The sequence below is a fragment of the Prosopis cineraria genome, unplaced genomic scaffold (assembly GCF_029017545.1).
Source record: "Prosopis cineraria cultivar Desert tree isolate PC_DT_omini unplaced genomic scaffold, ASM2901754v1 PC7, whole genome shotgun sequence".
In the NCBI taxonomy this organism is placed as follows: Eukaryota; Viridiplantae; Streptophyta; class Magnoliopsida; order Fabales; family Fabaceae; genus Prosopis; species Prosopis cineraria.
In genome coordinates, this window is record NW_026555338.1 from 2,306,684 (window position 1) to 2,326,889 (window position 20,206).

Here is a 20,206-nt window from a genome sequence, read left to right on the forward strand (position 1 = left end):
CAAACAATCACATTAATAACATGTTAATCACATTAACATTTAACTCATGTGAATAATTTCAAGAATAAAGTCAAGTATAAAATTTGCACAAATAGCCACATATACATTATTCGCATAATTACTACATGTTCTCATTTCTACAATTATAATCATATTCTCAACATAGCCATCAATCACTCAAATGGCATGATAATAATAATATGCATGATCAATCTCTTCCTTATATCCCCCCTTATTTCCTCTGACATGAAATCCGTGGGCCAACAACCGGAAGGGATCATCCATGTGGTGAGACTACCCAAAGCCTTAATCATATCATGAGGGGCTACCGGGCCAAGGTTACCTTACTCACTTATGAACAGGTTTCCCCCAAATTACACACTATGGGGTGTCATACCCAAAACTAGCTCTACCCAAAACTCCAGGTAGGCTAGTAGGGTCAAGTCCCTTAATAGGAATAATGCTACAGTACCTTACAAGGTAAGTAGCGGCTATAACCCTTAGGATTATTGGTTAATAGCCAAATACCATATGGATTTTGTGTAATCGCTAACTCCTTCACTAAGGCGAACTCCCGCCATATGATCATACTAATAAAAAAATGCATTTTAAAAACTCATATATATAATTCATAATTTATAGTCAAGATTGTGCACATCATCATCAACATCAATCTCATTACTTATACCAAGTCACAATTAACTTGGTCACAAATCATAAGGTCTCAACAAAGCCACATGCATTACAAACAACTATTTCAAATTTAGATATATATATATATATATATATTCTTTTGTTTCACCAACATAATTAATTAATTAATATACAAATGCATAAAATAGATTTTCCCCGGTTACCTCAACCTTTGAGAGGTCAAAGGTTACCCCTCAAGTTACAACACTTCCAAAGCTTTCCAAAGCTTGAATGGTGTCAAAAGAAAATTAATCTACAATTGATCATATCCCAATGTGTCAATAATATTATTAACACAATTTTCACTCATACTCTAAGACCTAAGTATTTATTTTATTTTATTTTATATTTATTTTTTTTAAGAAATTAGTCTTAGTCTCTTGAATTCTAAAATTTAATTTCATGTATTTGAACCTATCTACTTAGTTTAATAGTCTCCTTCACAATAATTTCATTCAAATATTTTTCTAATATCAAAATTTCTCTTTTTATTCCAAAAATTCGCACATAAAAATACCCAAAAATTGCAAACTTGATTTCAAGCCTAGAATCATTATTCTATAGCCATAATAATTTATTTCTCATCTCAAATAATCATCTAAATATCAACAAATCAATTTATATTTTCAGATTTAACCAAAAATTTACCCATAGAAATCTAGGGATAAACTCAAATGCCTTAAATTCTAATTCTATCAACAAAATAATACTCTAGAATATTTATTACACTACTAACAACCTCAAAACCATATTTATTCAACATAAATTCATCCCTCTTCCAAATCTTAAATTTTCTACCACCACAAAATCAGAAACCAAAGAGAAAATATGACTAAGAAAAATGTTTAGAACACTTACCTAGTTTTAGAATACTTAAAATCTCATATGAAGTATCCTATTATGGAGCTTCACCTTCTAAATCAGTCAGTCTCTCTATCAATGTCGCTCGCTCTCTCACTCGCTCTCTGCCTCAGCTCGCGTATAGGGATGAAATGAAGAAATGAAGGAAGGAGGGTGGTTTTATAAAAAAAAAAATACTGCGGGTCCCACATGTTTTTTTTCCTCTTTCCTCTCTCTTCTTTTTATTATTATTATTATATATATATGTGTGTGTCATGATTGCCGTGGGAGAGCACCGAAAGCACGATTTCTTCTTCTCCTTCTTCTTCTTTCTTTCTTTATACATTTTCTTTTTAATAATAATAATAATAATAATAATAATAATAATATTTTTTTAATTAATTAATTAATTATTATTTTTTTAAAATTTTAATTTAGAATTATATCCTGATTAGATTTAACAATCATCTCCTTCTAATTTGCTTACCTCTAAATATTTTTTTTAAATTTCTATTAACCCAAATTAACTATTAAAATTTAAATTGGGATGTTACAATTCTCCCCTCCTAATAGGAATTTTGTTCCCAAAATTTGAATAATCATAGGGAACATACCTTGCTCAAACAAATGAGGATATGAATGTTTCATCTTCTCCTCAGTTTCCTAGGTTGCATTACCAGGGGCCATTCCTTTCCAGAATACCTTCACAAGGCGAATGGTCTTATTTCTCAATTGCTTCTCCCTTACATCCACAATTCTTTCTAGTTCTACTCGATATGTCATGTTCTCCTTTAGCTCAACCTCTTCAGGTTCAATTATATGAGACGGATCGAGTTGATATTTCTTTAATTGAGAGACATGAAATACAACATGAACTCCTGACAAATGAGGTGGCAAGGCAACTCGATAGGCCAAAGTCCCAAGCTTTTATAGGATTTGAAAAGGACCTATGAATCTAGGAGTCAATTTCTTAGATTTTATTGACCTCCCAATGCTTGTCATTGGTGATACTTTCAAAAACACATGGTCACCTACCTCAAAAGTCAAAGGTCTTCGTCGCCTATCTGCATAGCTCTTCTGCCGACTCTGAGCAGTCAATAATTTTTGTTAGATCATCTCAATTTTTTGAGTGGTTTGGTCAACAATGTCTGGACCTATAATGCTTCTTTTACTCAACTTGGTCCAACAAAGTGGAGATCTACACTTTCTACCATACAACGCCTCATATGGAGCCATATGAATACTTGAATGATAACTATTATTGTAGGCAAATTTCGCTAACGGTAGATGCTTGTCCCAACTACCCATGCACGTAACGTATCTTCAAGTGTTTGATTTGTTCTTTCAGTTTGACCATCGGTCTGTGGATGATATGCTGTACTAAACTTCAATTGAGTACCCATAGCATCATTCATCGCCTTCCAAAAGTTCAAGGTGATCCTTGGATCACCATCTGAAACCATATCCTTAGGCACTCTATGTAATCATAAAATCTCTTGGATATACAGTTCTGTGAATTTATCCATGGTATAACCTTCTCTGATAGGTAGAAAATGGGCTAACTTTGTCAATCTATCAACAATGACCCATATTGCATCATATCCTGCCTGTGTTCTAGGCAAACCTATAATAAAGTCCATGGAAATGCTTTCCCACTTCCAGGTTGTAATTTCCAACAGCTACAATAAATCGCCAGGCGTCTGATGCTCTATTTTCACCCTCTGACAAGTTAGACACTTGCTCACATACTCCGTCACATCACGCTTTAGACCATGCTACTACCAGTACTGCTTCATGTCTTGATACATCTTGGTTGCTCCGGGGTGGATGGTGAATTTGCTTCTATAAGCTTCAGCAAGAATTGTGCCCTTCAACACTTTCACATCAGGAACACAAACCCTCCCATTGTAGACTACAAGACCATTATCATTAAAAGTGAAATCTGTGCTAGTCATCTTCTCATCTAAGTTCTTTCAAACTTCTAACAAGTATGGGTCTTCAAACTGAGCTGCTCGCAACTTATCCAAAAATTCAATTGTAAGCACCGTAGTATTCAAATTGAACATAGAATAATCTGGGATATTTTGTGAAAAACTAGAGAAATCTTCTAATAACTTCTGTTCATGAATCATCATACAAGCTACATGCACGGTCTTTCTGCTTAAGGCATCGGCCACTACATTGGCCTTCCTCAAATGGTACTTCAGTTCAAACTCATAGTCTTTTAAGAATTCCATCCATCTTATTTGCCTCATATTTAGCTCCTTCTAGTCTTCCAAATATTTAAGACTTTTATGATCACTAAACATTTCAAATCGTGCACCATAGAGGTAATGTCTCCAGATCTTAAGAGCGAAGACAACAGCTACTAGCTCTAGATCGTGAGTGGGGTAGTTTATTTCGTGAGGCCTCAATTGTCTTGATGCATATGCTACAACTTTGCCATCTTGCATGAGAACACATCCAAGACCCTTAAGCGATGCATCTGTATAAACATCAAATGATTACTTAGGATCAGGGATAGTTAAGACGGGTGCAGTCGTCAACTTCTTTTTCAAGGTGATAAAAGCCTCTTCACATTCTTTGGTCCACAAAAAAGGTTTGTCTTTCCTGGTCAATTTAGTCAACGTCGATGCTATTTGAGAAAACCCTTCAATAAACCTCCTATAATAGCCGGCCAACCCCAAGAAACTTCTGATTTTTGATACTGAGGTCGATCGTTCTCATTTCAACACCGTATCGACCTTGTGAGGATCAACTGCAATACCTTCCTCAGAAACAACATGCCTTAAAAACTTCACTTCATTCAGCCAAAACTCACATTTACTCAACTTGGCATAAAGTTGCCTCCCTTTTAGAATCTGTAGCATTAATCTTAAATGCTCTTCATGCTCTGTTTGACTCTTTGAGTAGATCAGAATATCATCAATAAAGACAATAAAAAACTTATCTAGGTAGGGCCTGAAGATTCTATTCATATAGTCCATAAATATCGCCGGTGCATTTGTTAGCCCAAATGGCATAACTAGGAATTCATAGTGCCCATACCTTGTTCTAAAAGCTGTCTTAGGTACATCCTCTACCTTTACCCTCAACTGATGATACCCAGACCTCAAGTCAATCTTTGAGAATACCACCGCTCCAGCCAATTGATCTAAGAGATCATCAATCCGTGGCAACGGATATTTGTTTTTGATTATCACCTTGTTAAGCTGGCGGTAGTCGATACATAATTGCATACTCCCATCTTTCTTTTTCACAAAGAGAACTGGTGATCCCCATGGTAATACACTCAGTCTTATGAATCCCTTAGCTAACAAATCTTTTAGTTTCTTCTTTAACTCTTCTAATTCTGCAGGGGCCATTTGATACGGAGCCTTTGAAATTGGCTTGGTACTTGGAGCTAAATCAATTGAGAATTCAACTTCTCTCTTTGGTGGAAAACCATTCACATCTTCTTTAAAAACCTCAGGAAATTCTTTCACTACTTTTATCTAATCAATCTTTTGTTCTTTGTCTCCTTGTACTGAGCAGAACACCATGAACATTTGGCATCCTTCTTGATCTGATTTCTTGACTTCCATAGCAGACAAGAACTTAGGCATTTCTATGTCTACCATAATGGTACGCACAGTCATTTCAGGACTGTAGAAATGGTAGTATCTACTGGCAATAGGACTGTCTTCTTGTTACAGTCTAAAGTCGCTCCATTAACCGACAGCCAGTCCATTCCCACAATCACATCAATGCCCAACAAAGGCAAACAAATTAAGTCAATAATTGTAACCTATTACCAAACTTCAACTTGACATTAAAGCACACACGACTGGTCTTAGCAGAGGCCCCAGTCAGCGTAGAAACATTCATAACAACATCCATTTCACACGCACACATTTTAAGTCTAGTCATACAATCTAGTGCAATGAAAGAATGCGTAGCACTTAAATCAAATAATGCTTCTACTTGTTTGTCATTAAGGACAATCATACCTTTGATCAATTTAGGAGAAGCTTTTGCTTCCTCTTTAGACATCGCGAAGACACGAGCAGGAATAACAGATCTCCCATCAGTCATAGCCTCTGGGCAATTACAGGTAATATGACCCATCTTGTTACATTTATAGCATGCCCAACAGTCTCCAACGTGGAATCTTCTACATTTATCACAATATGGTCGTACTACCGATGGTCCCATGACAGATGGAGTTGAGTCTTGCCTTGAAGCTTGGCTCCGGCCTCCAAAGCTCTTGAAATGGAAGCTCTTAGTTTGGGATCCTGTAGATTGTGGTCCCTTAGAGAAATTCTTCTTACTGCTTCCTCCACCTCTAGTGTAACCCTTAGAGAATCCCGAGCTATAATTTGACTTCTTACTTATACCCCCAATGGGGCCCATAAAAGAGGAATATCAGCCTTGGCCATCTCGCTGGTTACCATCATTCATCTGGCTTCTTCTAGTAACAGCCCTGAACTTGTTACACATGACTTCAAATGAATCAATATCATGAGCTGCCAGTTGCCTGCTATACTCAAGTCTCATCTTGTCTAGGAATTGCTCACACTTCCATTCTTCATCAGCATTACTCCTCAAGTACAAGGAATATTTAGAGAGCTCATTAAATTTGGCTATGAACTCTTCAACATCCATATTGCCTTGTCTTAAGTTATGGAACTCAGCTTCTTTTGCTGCCCTTACAGTTGGCGGGAAATAGTGGGCAAAGAACCTCTTCTTAAATTGCTCCCAAGTCAATTCAGATCCATCAATAGGCTTAATACTTTCCCACCATTGTTTTGCCACATCTTTAAGCTTGAAAGTAGCCAATCGGACCCATTGTTCAGTAGTGCAAGTCATCACAGAGAAAATAGACTCTAATTAATCAATCCATTTCTCGCCAGCTCGGTCTACCATAGAACCCTCAAATGATGGCGGGCTCAATCTTGCAAACCTCTTGAATGCATGGTCAATGGTAACCTCTTCCACTTTCTCTTTGCCTTTATTTTCCCTTTTCCTCTGCCTTACAGAGTTACTTTGATCACTTTGTTCAAAATCCTTAAAAGACTCTTCTTCTTGTTGATTGTTGACTTCCAAATTCACTTCCCCTTACTTCTCCTCAGGGTTACTAGTAGCGTTCACAATGACTTTGCTATTTCCCTCAGCAGCCTTCCCTAATATAACTTGGTCATAAACATCCATCCTCTTTTGGATGTCCATCAATATTGAAGTAAGGAGGGCTACATCATTGTTATTACCAGTCGTAGGAATAGCTTGAACTGGAGCTTGTGTAGAAGGTCTTGCTTGAGTCAAGACTTGAACTTGCTCAATCGAGTTTAGTAACTCTGGCACCACCTGTCCTTGTTGGACTTGAACCGGTGTTGTTTCATCTTCCACCACCACCTGATCCTCTAGTCTTTATGGAATTGCCAAATTATTAGCAGCAGTGTTCCTGGTTAGTACCATATTCTCCCCTCCTAAGGATAGAAGTAATACCACAAATGAAAAACAGTTAGTGCTAGCTCACAGAGGAAAAGAATATGTGTATAATGATAATTGTCAATTCTATATGCAAATGCAAGTACAATATAGTACACAATCATATAACAAGTCACACACCAACCACAGTCCGGTTCTCAAAACTCGAGAGCTCTGATACTAATTTGTAAAGGGCGTCCTAAATTAAGACTTAATCATCATACTAACCATGGTTAATCAAGGACTAACCCAAATGGATTATACAATACGAGATTAACCTAAATGAATTCTTAATATGTATTTATTTTTCACAAACTATTTAATATAAAGGAATCCCAAGTCTTTAAAATATTTTAAGAACTCATATCATTCAATTAAACATATGCGGAAGCATGATAATAACTATTTTTACTTGCACAAATATTTTGACCCATTAATATAATACAAGCATCAAAACACAATCTCAAGAGCCCAAAATACCTTTCCATCCTACACAAAACCCATAGTGCAAATGGATCAAGAATATATTATCCTAATTGGCAATATCATAAACTAAATACACATATCAACATAAAAGGAGAGAGGCCTACAGAAGTAATTATTATCGCTTGCCCTAATGCTCCTTTCCTCTGTTCTTCTCAGATGAGCTAACTCCTGTAATATGTTAAAAGAAAGGAGTGAGTACAACCACTCAATAACCAAGGTATATCTAAGTTATATAAATGCATGATAATTAATCATGAATGCAAGTGACCAATAAATTTATCAAGGTGACCATTCAAACAATCACATTAATAACATGTTAATCACATTAACATTTAACTCATGTGAATAATTTCAAGAATAAAGTCAAGTATAAAATTTGCACAAATAGCCACATATACATTATTCGCATAATTACTACATGTTCTCATTTCTACAATTATAATCATATTCTCAACATAGCCATCAATCACTCAAATGGCATGATAATAATAATATGCATGATCAATCTCTTCCTTATATCCCCCCTTATTTCCTCTGACATGAAATCCGTGGGCCAACAACCGGAAGGGATCATCCATGTGGTGAGACTACCCAAAGCCTTAATCATATCATGAGGGGCTACCGGGCCAAGGTTACCTTACTCACTTATGAACAGGTTTCCCCCAAATTACACACTATGGGGTGTCATACCCAAAACTAGCTCTACCCAAAACTCCAGGTAGGCTAGTAGGGTCAAGTCCCTTAATAGGAATAATGCTACAGTACCTTACAAGGTAAGTAGCGGCTATAACCCTTAGGATTATTGGTTAATAGCCAAATACCATATGGATTTTGTGTAATCGCTAACTCCTTCACTAAGGCGAACTCCCGCCATATGATCATACTAATAAAAAAATGCATTTTAAAAACTCATATATATAATTCATAATTTATAGTCAAGATTGTGCACATCATCATCAACATCAATCTCATTACTTATACCAAGTCACAATTAACTTGGTCACAAATCATAAGGTCTCAACAAAGCCACATGCATTACAAACAACTATTTCAAATTTAGATATATATATATATATATATATTCTTTTGTTTCACCAACATAATTAATTAATTAATATACAAATGCATAAAATAGATTTTCCCCGGTTACCTCAACCTTTGAGAGGTCAAAGGTTACCCCTCAAGTTACAACACTTCCAAAGCTTTCCAAAGCTTGAATGGTGTCAAAAGAAAATTAATCTACAATTGATCATATCCCAATGTGTCAATAATATTATTAACACAATTTTCACTCATACTCTAAGACCTAAGTATTTATTTTATTTTATTTTATATTTATTTTTTTTAAGAAATTAGTCTTAGTCTCTTGAATTCTAAAATTTAATTTCATGTATTTGAACCTATCTACTTAGTTTAATAGTCTCCTTCACAATAATTTCATTCAAATATTTTTCTAATATCAAAATTTCTCTTTTTATTCCAAAAATTCGCACATAAAAATACCCAAAAATTGCAAACTTGATTTCAAGCCTAGAATCATTATTCTATAGCCATAATAATTTATTTCTCATCTCAAATAATCATCTAAATATCAACAAATCAATTTATATTTTCAGATTTAACCAAAAATTTACCCATAGAAATCTAGGGATAAACTCAAATGCCTTAAATTCTAATTCTATCAACAAAATAATACTCTAGAATATTTATTACACTACTAACAACCTCAAAACCATATTTATTCAACATAAATTCATCCCTCTTCCAAATCTTAAATTTTCTACCACCACAAAATCAGAAACCAAAGAGAAAATATGACTAAGAAAAATGTTTAGAACACTTACCTAGTTTTAGAATACTTAAAATCTCATATGAAGTATCCTATTATGGAGCTTCACCTTCTAAATCAGTCAGTCTCTCTATCAATGTCGCTCGCTCTCTCACTCGCTCTCTGCCTCAGCTCGCGTATAGGGATGAAATGAAGAAATGAAGGAAGGAGGGTGGTTTTATAAAAAAAAAAAATACTGCGGGTCCCACATGTTTTTTTTCCTCTTTCCTCTCTCTTCTTTTTATTATTATTATTATATATATATGTGTGTGTCATGATTGCCGTGGGAGAGCACCGAAAGCACGATTTCTTCTTCTCCTTCTTCTTCTTTCTTTCTTTATACATTTTCTTTTTAATAATAATAATAATAATAATAATAATAATAATAATAATATTTTTTTAATTAATTAATTAATTATTATTTTTTTAAAATTTTAATTTAGAATTATATCCTGATTAGATTTAACAATCATCTCCTTCTAATTTGCTTACCTCTAAATATTTTTTTTAAATTTCTATTAACCCAAATTAACTATTAAAATTTAAATTGGGATGTTACAATTCTCCCCTCCTAATAGGAATTTTGTTCCCAAAATTTGAATAATCATAGGGAACATACCTTGCTCAAACAAATGAGGATATGAATGTTTCATCTTCTCCTCAGTTTCCTAGGTTGCATTACCAGGGGCCATTCCTTTCCAGAATACCTTCACAAGGCGAATGGTCTTATTTCTCAATTGCTTCTCCCTTACATCCACAATTCTTTCTAGTTCTACTCGATATGTCATGTTCTCCTTTAGCTCAACCTCTTCAGGTTCAATTATATGAGACGGATCGAGTTGATATTTCTTTAATTGAGAGACATGAAATACAACATGAACTCCTGACAAATGAGGTGGCAAGGCAACTCGATAGGCCAAAGTCCCAAGCTTTTATAGGATTTGAAAAGGACCTATGAATCTAGGAGTCAATTTCTTAGATTTTATTGACCTCCCAATGCTTGTCATTGGTGATACTTTCAAAAACACATGGTCACCTACCTCAAAAGTCAAAGGTCTTCGTCGCCTATCTGCATAGCTCTTCTGCCGACTCTGAGCAGTCAATAATTTTTGTTAGATCATCTCAATTTTTTGAGTGGTTTGGTCAACAATGTCTGGACCTATAATGCTTCTTTTACTCAACTTGGTCCAACAAAGTGGAGATCTACACTTTCTACCATACAACGCCTCATATGGAGCCATATGAATACTTGAATGATAACTATTATTGTAGGCAAATTTCGCTAACGGTAGATGCTTGTCCCAACTACCCATGCACGTAACGTATCTTCAAGTGTTTGATTTGTTCTTTCAGTTTGACCATCGGTCTGTGGATGATATGCTGTACTAAACTTCAATTGAGTACCCATAGCATCATTCATCGCCTTCCAAAAGTTCAAGGTGATCCTTGGATCACCATCTGAAACCATATCCTTAGGCACTCTATGTAATCATAAAATCTCTTGGATATACAGTTCTGTGAATTTATCCATGGTATAACCTTCTCTGATAGGTAGAAAATGGGCTAACTTTGTCAATCTATCAACAATGACCCATATTGCATCATATCCTGCCTGTGTTCTAGGCAAACCTATAATAAAGTCCATGGAAATGCTTTCCCACTTCCAGGTTGTAATTTCCAACAGCTACAATAAATCGCCAGGCGTCTGATGCTCTATTTTCACCCTCTGACAAGTTAGACACTTGCTCACATACTCCGTCACATCACGCTTTAGACCATGCTACTACCAGTACTGCTTCATGTCTTGATACATCTTGGTTGCTCCGGGGTGGATGGTGAATTTGCTTCTATAAGCTTCAGCAAGAATTGTGCCCTTCAACACTTTCACATCAGGAACACAAACCCTCCCATTGTAGACTACAAGACCATTATCATTAAAAGTGAAATCTGTGCTAGTCATCTTCTCATCTAAGTTCTTTCAAACTTCTAACAAGTATGGGTCTTCAAACTGAGCTGCTCGCAACTTATCCAAAAATTCAATTGTAAGCACCGTAGTATTCAAATTGAACATAGAATAATCTGGGATATTTTGTGAAAAACTAGAGAAATCTTCTAATAACTTCTGTTCATGAATCATCATACAAGCTACATGCACGGTCTTTCTGCTTAAGGCATCGGCCACTACATTGGCCTTCCTCAAATGGTACTTCAGTTCAAACTCATAGTCTTTTAAGAATTCCATCCATCTTATTTGCCTCATATTTAGCTCCTTCTAGTCTTCCAAATATTTAAGACTTTTATGATCACTAAACATTTCAAATCGTGCACCATAGAGGTAATGTCTCCAGATCTTAAGAGCGAAGACAACAGCTACTAGCTCTAGATCGTGAGTGGGGTAGTTTATTTCGTGAGGCCTCAATTGTCTTGATGCATATGCTACAACTTTGCCATCTTGCATGAGAACACATCCAAGACCCTTAAGCGATGCATCTGTATAAACATCAAATGATTACTTAGGATCAGGGATAGTTAAGACGGGTGCAGTCGTCAACTTCTTTTTCAAGGTGATAAAAGCCTCTTCACATTCTTTGGTCCACAAAAAAGGTTTGTCTTTCCTGGTCAATTTAGTCAACGTCGATGCTATTTGAGAAAACCCTTCAATAAACCTCCTATAATAGCCGGCCAACCCCAAGAAACTTCTGATTTTTGATACTGAGGTCGATCGTTCTCATTTCAACACCGTATCGACCTTGTGAGGATCAACTGCAATACCTTCCTCAAAACAACATGCCTTAAAAACTTCACTTCATTCAGCCAAAACTCACATTTACTCAACTTGGCATAAAGTTGCCTCCCTTTTAGAATCTGTAGCATTAATCTTAAATGCTCTTCATGCTCTGTTTGACTCTTTGAGTAGATCAGAATATCATCAATAAAGACAATAAAAAACTTATCTAGGTAGGGCCTGAAGATTCTATTCATATAGTCCATAAATATCGCCGGTGCATTTGTTAGCCCAAATGGCATAACTAGGAATTCATAGTGCCCATACCTTGTTCTAAAAGCTGTCTTAGGTACATCCTCTACCTTTACCCTCAACTGATGATACCCAGACCTCAAGTCAATCTTTGAGAATACCACCGCTCCAGCCAATTGATCTAAGAGATCATCAATCCGTGGCAACGGATATTTGTTTTTGATTATCACCTTGTTAAGCTGGCGGTAGTCGATACATAATTGCATACTCCCATCTTTCTTTTTCACAAAGAGAACTGGTGATCCCCATGGTAATACACTCAGTCTTATGAATCCCTTAGCTAACAAATCTTTTAGTTTCTTCTTTAACTCTTCTAATTCTGCAGGGGCCATTTGATACGGAGCCTTTGAAATTGGCTTGGTACTTGGAGCTAAATCAATTGAGAATTCAACTTCTCTCTTTGGTGGAAAACCATTCACATCTTCTTTAAAAACCTCAGGAAATTCTTTCACTACTTTTATCTAATCAATCTTTTGTTCTTTGTCTCCTTGTACTGAGCAGAACACCATGAACATTTGGCATCCTTCTTGATCTGATTTCTTGACTTCCATAGCAGACAAGAACTTAGGCATTTCTATGTCTACCATAATGGTACGCACAGTCATTTCAGGACTGTAGAAATGGTAGTATCTACTGGCAATAGGACTGTCTTCTTGTTACAGTCTAAAGTCGCTCCATTAACCGACAGCCAGTCCATTCCCACAATCACATCAATGCCCAACAAAGGCAAACAAATTAAGTCAATAATTGTAACCTATTACCAAACTTCAACTTGACATTAAAGCACACACGACTGGTCTTAGCAGAGGCCCCAGTCAGCGTAGAAACATTCATAACAACATCCATTTCACACGCACACATTTTAAGTCTAGTCATACAATCTAGTGCAATGAAAGAATGCGTAGCACTTAAATCAAATAATGCTTCTACTTGTTTGTCATTAAGGACAATCATACCTTTGATCAATTTAGGAGAAGCTTTTGCTTCCTCTTTAGACATCGCGAAGACACGAGCAGGAATAACAGATCTCCCATCAGTCATAGCCTCTGGGCAATTACAGGTAATATGACCCATCTTGTTACATTTATAGCATGCCCAACAGTCTCCAACGTGGAATCTTCTACATTTATCACAATATGGTCGTACTACCGATGGTCCCATGACAGATGGAGTTGAGTCTTGCCTTGAAGCTTGGCTCCGGCCTCCAAAGCTCTTGAAATGGAAGCTCTTAGTTTGGGATCCTGTAGATTGTGGTCCCTTAGAGAAATTCTTCTTACTGCTTCCTCCACCTCTAGTGTAACCCTTAGAGAATCCCGAGCTATAATTTGACTTCTTACTTATACCCCCAATGGGGCCCATAAAAGAGGAATATCAGCCTTGGCCATCTCGCTGGTTACCATCATTCATCTGGCTTCTTCTAGTAACAGCCCTGAACTTGTTACACATGACTTCAAATGAATCAATATCATGAGCTGCCAGTTGCCTGCTATACTCAAGTCTCATCTTGTCTAGGAATTGCTCACACTTCCATTCTTCATCAGCATTACTCCTCAAGTACAAGGAATATTTAGAGAGCTCATTAAATTTGGCTATGAACTCTTCAACATCCATATTGCCTTGTCTTAAGTTATGGAACTCAGCTTCTTTTGCTGCCCTTACAGTTGGCGGGAAATAGTGGGCAAAGAACCTCTTCTTAAATTGCTCCCAAGTCAATTCAGATCCATCAATAGGCTTAATACTTTCCCACCATTGTTTTGCCACATCTTTAAGCTTGAAAGTAGCCAATCGGACCCATTGTTCAGTAGTGCAAGTCATCACAGAGAAAATAGACTCTAATTAATCAATCCATTTCTCGCCAGCTCGGTCTACCATAGAACCCTCAAATGATGGCGGGCTCAATCTTGCAAACCTCTTGAATGCATGGTCAATGGTAACCTCTTCCACTTTCTCTTTGCCTTTATTTTCCCTTTTCCTCTGCCTTACAGAGTTACTTTGATCACTTTGTTCGAAATCCTTAAAAGACTCTTCTTCTTGTTGATTGTTGACTTCCAAATTCACTTCCCCTTACTTCTCCTCAGGGTTACTAGTAGCGTTCACAATGACTTTGCTATTTCCCTCAGCAGCCTTCCCTAATATAACTTGGTCATAAACATCCATCCTCTTTTGGATGTCCATCAATATTGAAGTAAGGAGGGCTACATCATTGTTATTACCAGTCGTAGGAATAGCTTGAACTGGAGCTTGTGTAGAAGGTCTTGCTTGAGTCAAGACTTGAACTTGCTCAATCGAGTTTAGTAACTCTGGCACCACCTGTCCTTGTTGGACTTGAACCGGTGTTGTTTCATCTTCCACCACCACCTGATCCTCTAGTCTTTATGGAATTGCCAAATTATTAGCAGCAGTGTTCCTGGTTAGTACCATATTCTCCCCTCCTAAGGATAGAAGTAATACCACAAATGAAAAACAGTTAGTGCTAGCTCACAGAGGAAAAGAATATGTGTATAATGATAATTGCCAATTCTATATGCAAATGCAAGTACAATATAGTACACAATCATATAACAAGTCACACACCAACCACAGTCCGGTTCTCAAAACTCGAGAGCTCTGATACTAATTTGTAAAGGGCGTCCTAAATTAAGACTTAATCATCATACTAACCATGGTTAATCAAGGACTAACCCAAATGGATTATACAATACGAGATTAACCTAAATGAATTCTTAATATGTATTTATTTTTCACAAACTATTTAATATAAAGGAATCCCAAGTCTTTAAAATATTTTAAGAACTCATATCATTCAATTAAACATATGCGGAAGCATGATAATAACTATTTTTACTTGCACAAATATTTTGACCCATTAATATAATACAAGCATCAAAACACAATCTTAAGAGCCCAAAATACCTTTCCATCCTACAGAAAACTCATATTGCAAATGGATCAAGAATATATTATCCTAATTGGCAATATCATAAACTAAATACACATATCAACATAAAAGGAGAGAGGCCTACAAAAGTGATTATTATCGCTTGCCCTAATGCTCCTTTCCTCTGTTCTTCTCAGATAAGCTAACTCTTATAATATGTTAAAAGAAAGGGGTGAGTACAACCACTCAATAACCAAGGTATATCTAAGTTATACAAATGCATGATAATTAATCATGAATGCAAGTGACCAATAAATTTATCAAGGTGACCATTCAAACAATCACATTAATAACATGTTAATCACATTAACATTTAACTCATGTGAATAATTTCAAGAATAAAGTCAAGTATAAAATTTGTACAAATAGTCACATATACATTATTTGCATAATTATTACATGTTCTCATTTCTACAATTATAATCATATTCTCAATATAGCCATCAATCACTCAAATGGCATGATAATAATAATATGCATGATCAATATCTTCCTTATATCCCCCCTTATTTCCTCTGACATGAAATTCGTGGGCCAACAATCGGAAGGGATCATCCATGTGGTGAGACAACCCAAAGCCTTAATCATATCATGAGGGGCTACTGGGCCAGGGTTACCTTACTCACTTATGAACAGGTTTCCCACAAATCACACACTATGGGGTGTCATACCCAAAACTAGCTCTACCCAAAACTCCAGGTAGGCCAGTAGGGTCTCAACAAAGCCACATCAATTACAAACAACTATTTCAAATTTAGATATATATATATATATATATATTCTTTTGTTTCACCAACATAATTAATTAATTAATATACAAATGCATAAAATAGATTTCTCCCGGTTACCTCAACCTTTGAGAGGTCAAAGGTTACCCTTCAAGTTACAACACTTCCAAAGCTTTCCAAAGCTTGAATGGTGTCAAAAGAAAATTAATCTACAATTGATCATATCCCAATGTGTCAATAATATTATTAACACAATTTTCACTCATACTCTAACACCTAAGTATTTATTTTATTTTATTTTATATTTATTTTTTTTAAGAAATTAGTCTTAGTCTCTTGAATTCTAAAATTTAATTTCATGTATTTGAACCTATCTACTTAGTTTAATAGTCTCCTTCACAATAATTTCATTCAAATATTTTTCTAATATCAAAATTTCTCTTTTTATTCCAAAAATTCGCACATAAAAATATCCAAAAATTGCAAACTTGATTTCAAGCCTAGAATCATTATTCTATAGCCATAATAATTTATTTCTCATCTCAAATAATCATCTAAATATCAACAAATCAATTTATATTTTTAGATTTAACCAAAAATCTACCCATAGAAATTTAGGGATAAACTCAAATGCCTCAAATTCCAATTCTATCAACAAAATAGTACTCTAGAATATTTATTACACTACTAACAACCTCAAAACCACATTTATTCAACATAAATTCATCCCTCTTCCAAATCCTAAATTTTCTACCACCATAAAATCAGAAACCAAAGAGAAAATATGACTAAGAAAAATGTTTAGAACACTTACCTAGTTTTAGAATACTTAAAATCTCATATGAAGTATCCTATTATGGAGCTTCACCTTCTAAATCAGTCAGCCTCTCCATCAATATCGCTCGCTCTCTGCCTCAGCTCGCGTACAGGGATGAAATGAAGAAACGAAGGAAGAAGGGTGGTTTTATAAAAAAAATACTGCGGGTCCCACATGTTTTTTTTTGTTTCCTCTTTCCTCTCTCTTCTTTTTATTATTATTATATATATATATATGTCATGATTGCCGTGCGAGAGCACCAAAAGCACGATTTCTTCTTCTCCTTCTTCTTCTTTCTTTCTTTATACATTTTCTTTTTTTAATAATAATAATAATAATAATAAATATATTTTTTAATTAATTAATTAATTAATATTTTTTTAAATTTTAATTTAGAATTATATCCTGATTAGATTTAACAATCATCTCCTTCAATTTGCTTACCTCTAAATATTTTTTTTTAATTTCTATTAACCCAAATTAACTATTAAAATTTAAATTGGGATGTTACAAGGATTATATGGCAATAGAAGAATTCAACTGCCAACCTTATGCTGTCATCTTTATTTATTGATTATTAGTTCCCATCAAGTTTATTATTAAAACAAATGAAGGAGGAAGAGGGAAGAGAACAATTTGTGTGCGTGGGCTGTTATCTCACTCTCAAATCAAAGCTTCAAAGACAATGAAGTAAGAAATGAACTACAAATGAGTTGTACTATTTCCACAAGGCATTAGATTATACAAAGATACACGGAAATGAGGTAGTGAAAGTTTTATTAGGTGGCAATGACTTTGGGTTAGGTGGCATGAAGATAGATTTGAATGAAGTAAGAAGAGTTAAGGTGGCGGCAAGTGGGTTTTTCAGATGCACTTTCGATGCAAAAATATATACATATATACATATATATATATCACTGCCCTTTCCCATCTAATGCAACTATATCTATATCCCTTAGCCTTATACACATTCATTCTTTCTTTCCTCCTGCAACCCAAAACCGAGAGAGAGTAAGGAAAGTTGGGAAATTATGAGAGGAAGAAAAGGAGAAACTGAAGAACAAGCAAAGTGATTTAAGCTAAGAAGAAGGAAAGCAAAGTTAGAATACATATAAGGTAGCAATCTTACACTTTACTTTTATATGTATTGGTTGCTTGAGTAAGTGTTGATGTGATTATGTGCTTTGATTGTTTTAGAAAGAGTTTGTTTCTCTAATGTAAACCTAAGCAGAATTGAACTCAAGATTCAATATGATGAATTTTCTTCTTCATGATTCTTTTGCCGTAATTATGGTTATGTGCTTATAAGGCATGTTAATTTATTTGAACTGACCATTACATCATAAGTAAATGTAAGTTTTGCTACTGAGATTATTATAATCTCACCCTCCAAAAGTTTATTAACCATGCAAGGATCAAGCGCAAGCGAAGACAAAGGCAAGACAAATTAAGAAATTTGATTTCATGGTAAATATTGTTGTGCTGAATTTGTATTAATATTTTCACAAGTGCATGAAACTATGGAGCTGCATAGTTGCTGGAACTTGCTACGAAATTATGTTAGTTAGTATTTCAGAATCAAAGTTGTTTTATTTTGGTGGTATGTAATGACTCAAAACATGCCAAGTTTACCTATTTATAACCAAATGACTATGTGAATGTTGTTAATGAGTATGTTTGCATAATAGTTAGTTTCGTGTTCATGCTGGAGCTGGAAAACCATAAATATTTGTTCCTAGATAGAACACATTTAAAGCTTTAAAAGGACACCAACATGACTTTATTTGAATCAGTAGAACATAAGATGTGATTTTTCAAACATGCAAGTTCAACAATATGGGTAAAAGTTGGTGCGAGAACAAAGAGCACCATTTAACTAAAACTAGACAAATTTTATGATAAATTCTATATCAACGAAGCTATCCAAAGTCAGTGATAAATTTTATGATTAAACTAGACATGTCAAAGATTAATATGAACTCGGAATGATGCTATTTGGAGTTATAGAACTTAAGTTATGAATTTTTCAAGATAGAAAAGAGAATCAGTGGTAAGTGAAATGTCTTATGTACAGAGTTGGCTTTACCATTGAAAATGGGACAACTGAGACACACACAACATCCTGTATAATAATTTCAAATTATGGAAAACTGCATAATATCTCCATAAAGCCATAGATCATATTAATTGAGTTCCTATCGCTCATGTTATGTATTTTCTAAGTTAGAGCATAAAATCTGGATCCAGAACAGAGTCCACATGAGATAGTCTTAAATATTAATAAAACTGTATCAAGTGAGAACTGAAAAATTATGTTCCATATTTTTCCCGTATAGTTAAGGCCAAAATGTTTTCATAGAGTCTAAGATCACATCAATTGGAGTTATATGTCTCTAGATATGAATTTTATAAGATAGGATACATTAATCTGAACTCAGTATGATTAAGAACTATGTGGTTTTGAAGATTCATTAAACTGTACTAATTAGAGAAGTAAAAGTTGTGAGCTATATTTTTATCTAATAGAGGACACCTAGGGCTTTACAATAAGTCCTAGATCACCTAGTTTGGATAAGTATAATTCAAGATGTGAATTTACAAAGATAAGGCAAGAAATTTGAAAGGCGGATAGGGGAAAACAAAGCAATTTAGCTAAACGAATAAACTGTGTTAAATTGCTTAGTAAAATTCATGTTTAGTATTTTTTCTATATAGAGGACTCATTTATTATTACAAGGAGACATGAATGAGCTCAAAATGAATTTTTATAGGATAAGTTATGAATTCTTGAAATTAGTGTAAAATTCTAGAAATAACGAGTTAAAGAAAATAAAGATTGAGCTCAGAATTTTAAATCCTTCTTGTCTTTGTAGAACCTAATATAGCTTTCGTTGCTGAATAATGGTTCTTGAAATAGGATATTTCAATTTTTTTTTTTACTTCTCCTTTTCTTATTGAATAATAGGTGGTACAGTAACCTCTTAACCTAATATTGCCTACAACACTTGGAAATAAAACCATGAAATGACTACTCGGTAATGTATTGTCTTAATGTTGGTGCAATAAGCTACAATGCAGATATATCAGCAACAAAAAAATTGATAAGGGTTGGAAAAAAATGACTCAAATAAAAAACAAGTTTTTTCTAACCTGATTATGTAACTCGTAAACTATATGAGTTAACTTTGATGGGTTAGGATTAGCCTGTTTAACTCATATGATTTAAAAAAAAGGAAATAATTTGTGAATATAAACCATATTAGATATGACTTAATTAGCTGAATCAATTTATATATTTTATACAAATCTTATAAATTAATATTTTTGATATATTTAGAACGAATATATATATATATATATATTTTAAAAAACC

The 20,206-nt window shown here is 34.7% G+C and overlaps 4 protein-coding genes across 4 annotated transcripts; all 4 read right to left on the minus strand.

Moving 5' to 3' along the window:
• Positions 1–5,027: 5,027 nt before the first annotated feature.
• On the minus strand, positions 5,028–5,925 carry LOC129315643 (uncharacterized). Its single transcript, XM_054959514.1, has 2 exons — positions 5,328–5,925; positions 5,028–5,146 (listed from the first exon to the last, which is right to left on the minus strand). The coding sequence occupies exons 1-2, from the start codon at positions 5,923–5,925 to the stop codon at positions 5,028–5,030; spliced, it is 717 nt and encodes a 238-aa protein (XP_054815489.1).
• A 12-nt stretch (positions 5,926–5,937) lies between these two features.
• LOC129315644 (uncharacterized) lies at positions 5,938–6,381 on the minus strand. The gene has a single exon (XM_054959515.1). It carries the CDS (start codon positions 6,379–6,381, stop codon positions 5,938–5,940), a length of 444 nt encoding a protein of 147 aa, XP_054815490.1.
• Positions 6,382–12,811: 6,430 nt separating this feature from the next.
• Positions 12,812–13,709, minus strand: LOC129315645 (uncharacterized). Its single transcript, XM_054959516.1, has 2 exons — positions 13,112–13,709; positions 12,812–12,930 (listed from the first exon to the last, which is right to left on the minus strand). The coding sequence occupies exons 1-2, from the start codon at positions 13,707–13,709 to the stop codon at positions 12,812–12,814; spliced, it is 717 nt and encodes a 238-aa protein (XP_054815491.1).
• Positions 13,710–13,721: 12 nt separating this feature from the next.
• On the minus strand, positions 13,722–14,165 carry LOC129315648 (uncharacterized). Its single transcript, XM_054959520.1, has one exon. The coding sequence runs from the start codon at positions 14,163–14,165 to the stop codon at positions 13,722–13,724; it is 444 nt and encodes a 147-aa protein (XP_054815495.1).
• Positions 14,166–20,206: the final 6,041 nt, after the last annotated feature.

Coding starts and splice junctions, on each gene's coding strand:
- LOC129315643 (XM_054959514.1), bottom strand. CDS start 5,925: ATGGGCCCCATTGGGGGTATAAGTAAGAAGTCAAATTATAGCTCGGGA. Junction 5,147..5,327: donor TAATGTCAAGTTGAAGTTTG/GTAATAGGTTAC, acceptor CCATTATGGTAG/ACATAGAAATGCCTAAGTTC.
- LOC129315644 (XM_054959515.1), bottom strand. CDS start 6,381: ATGACTTGCACTACTGAACAATGGGTCCGATTGGCTACTTTCAAGCTT.
- LOC129315645 (XM_054959516.1), bottom strand. CDS start 13,709: ATGGGCCCCATTGGGGGTATAAGTAAGAAGTCAAATTATAGCTCGGGA. Junction 12,931..13,111: donor TAATGTCAAGTTGAAGTTTG/GTAATAGGTTAC, acceptor CCATTATGGTAG/ACATAGAAATGCCTAAGTTC.
- LOC129315648 (XM_054959520.1), bottom strand. CDS start 14,165: ATGACTTGCACTACTGAACAATGGGTCCGATTGGCTACTTTCAAGCTT.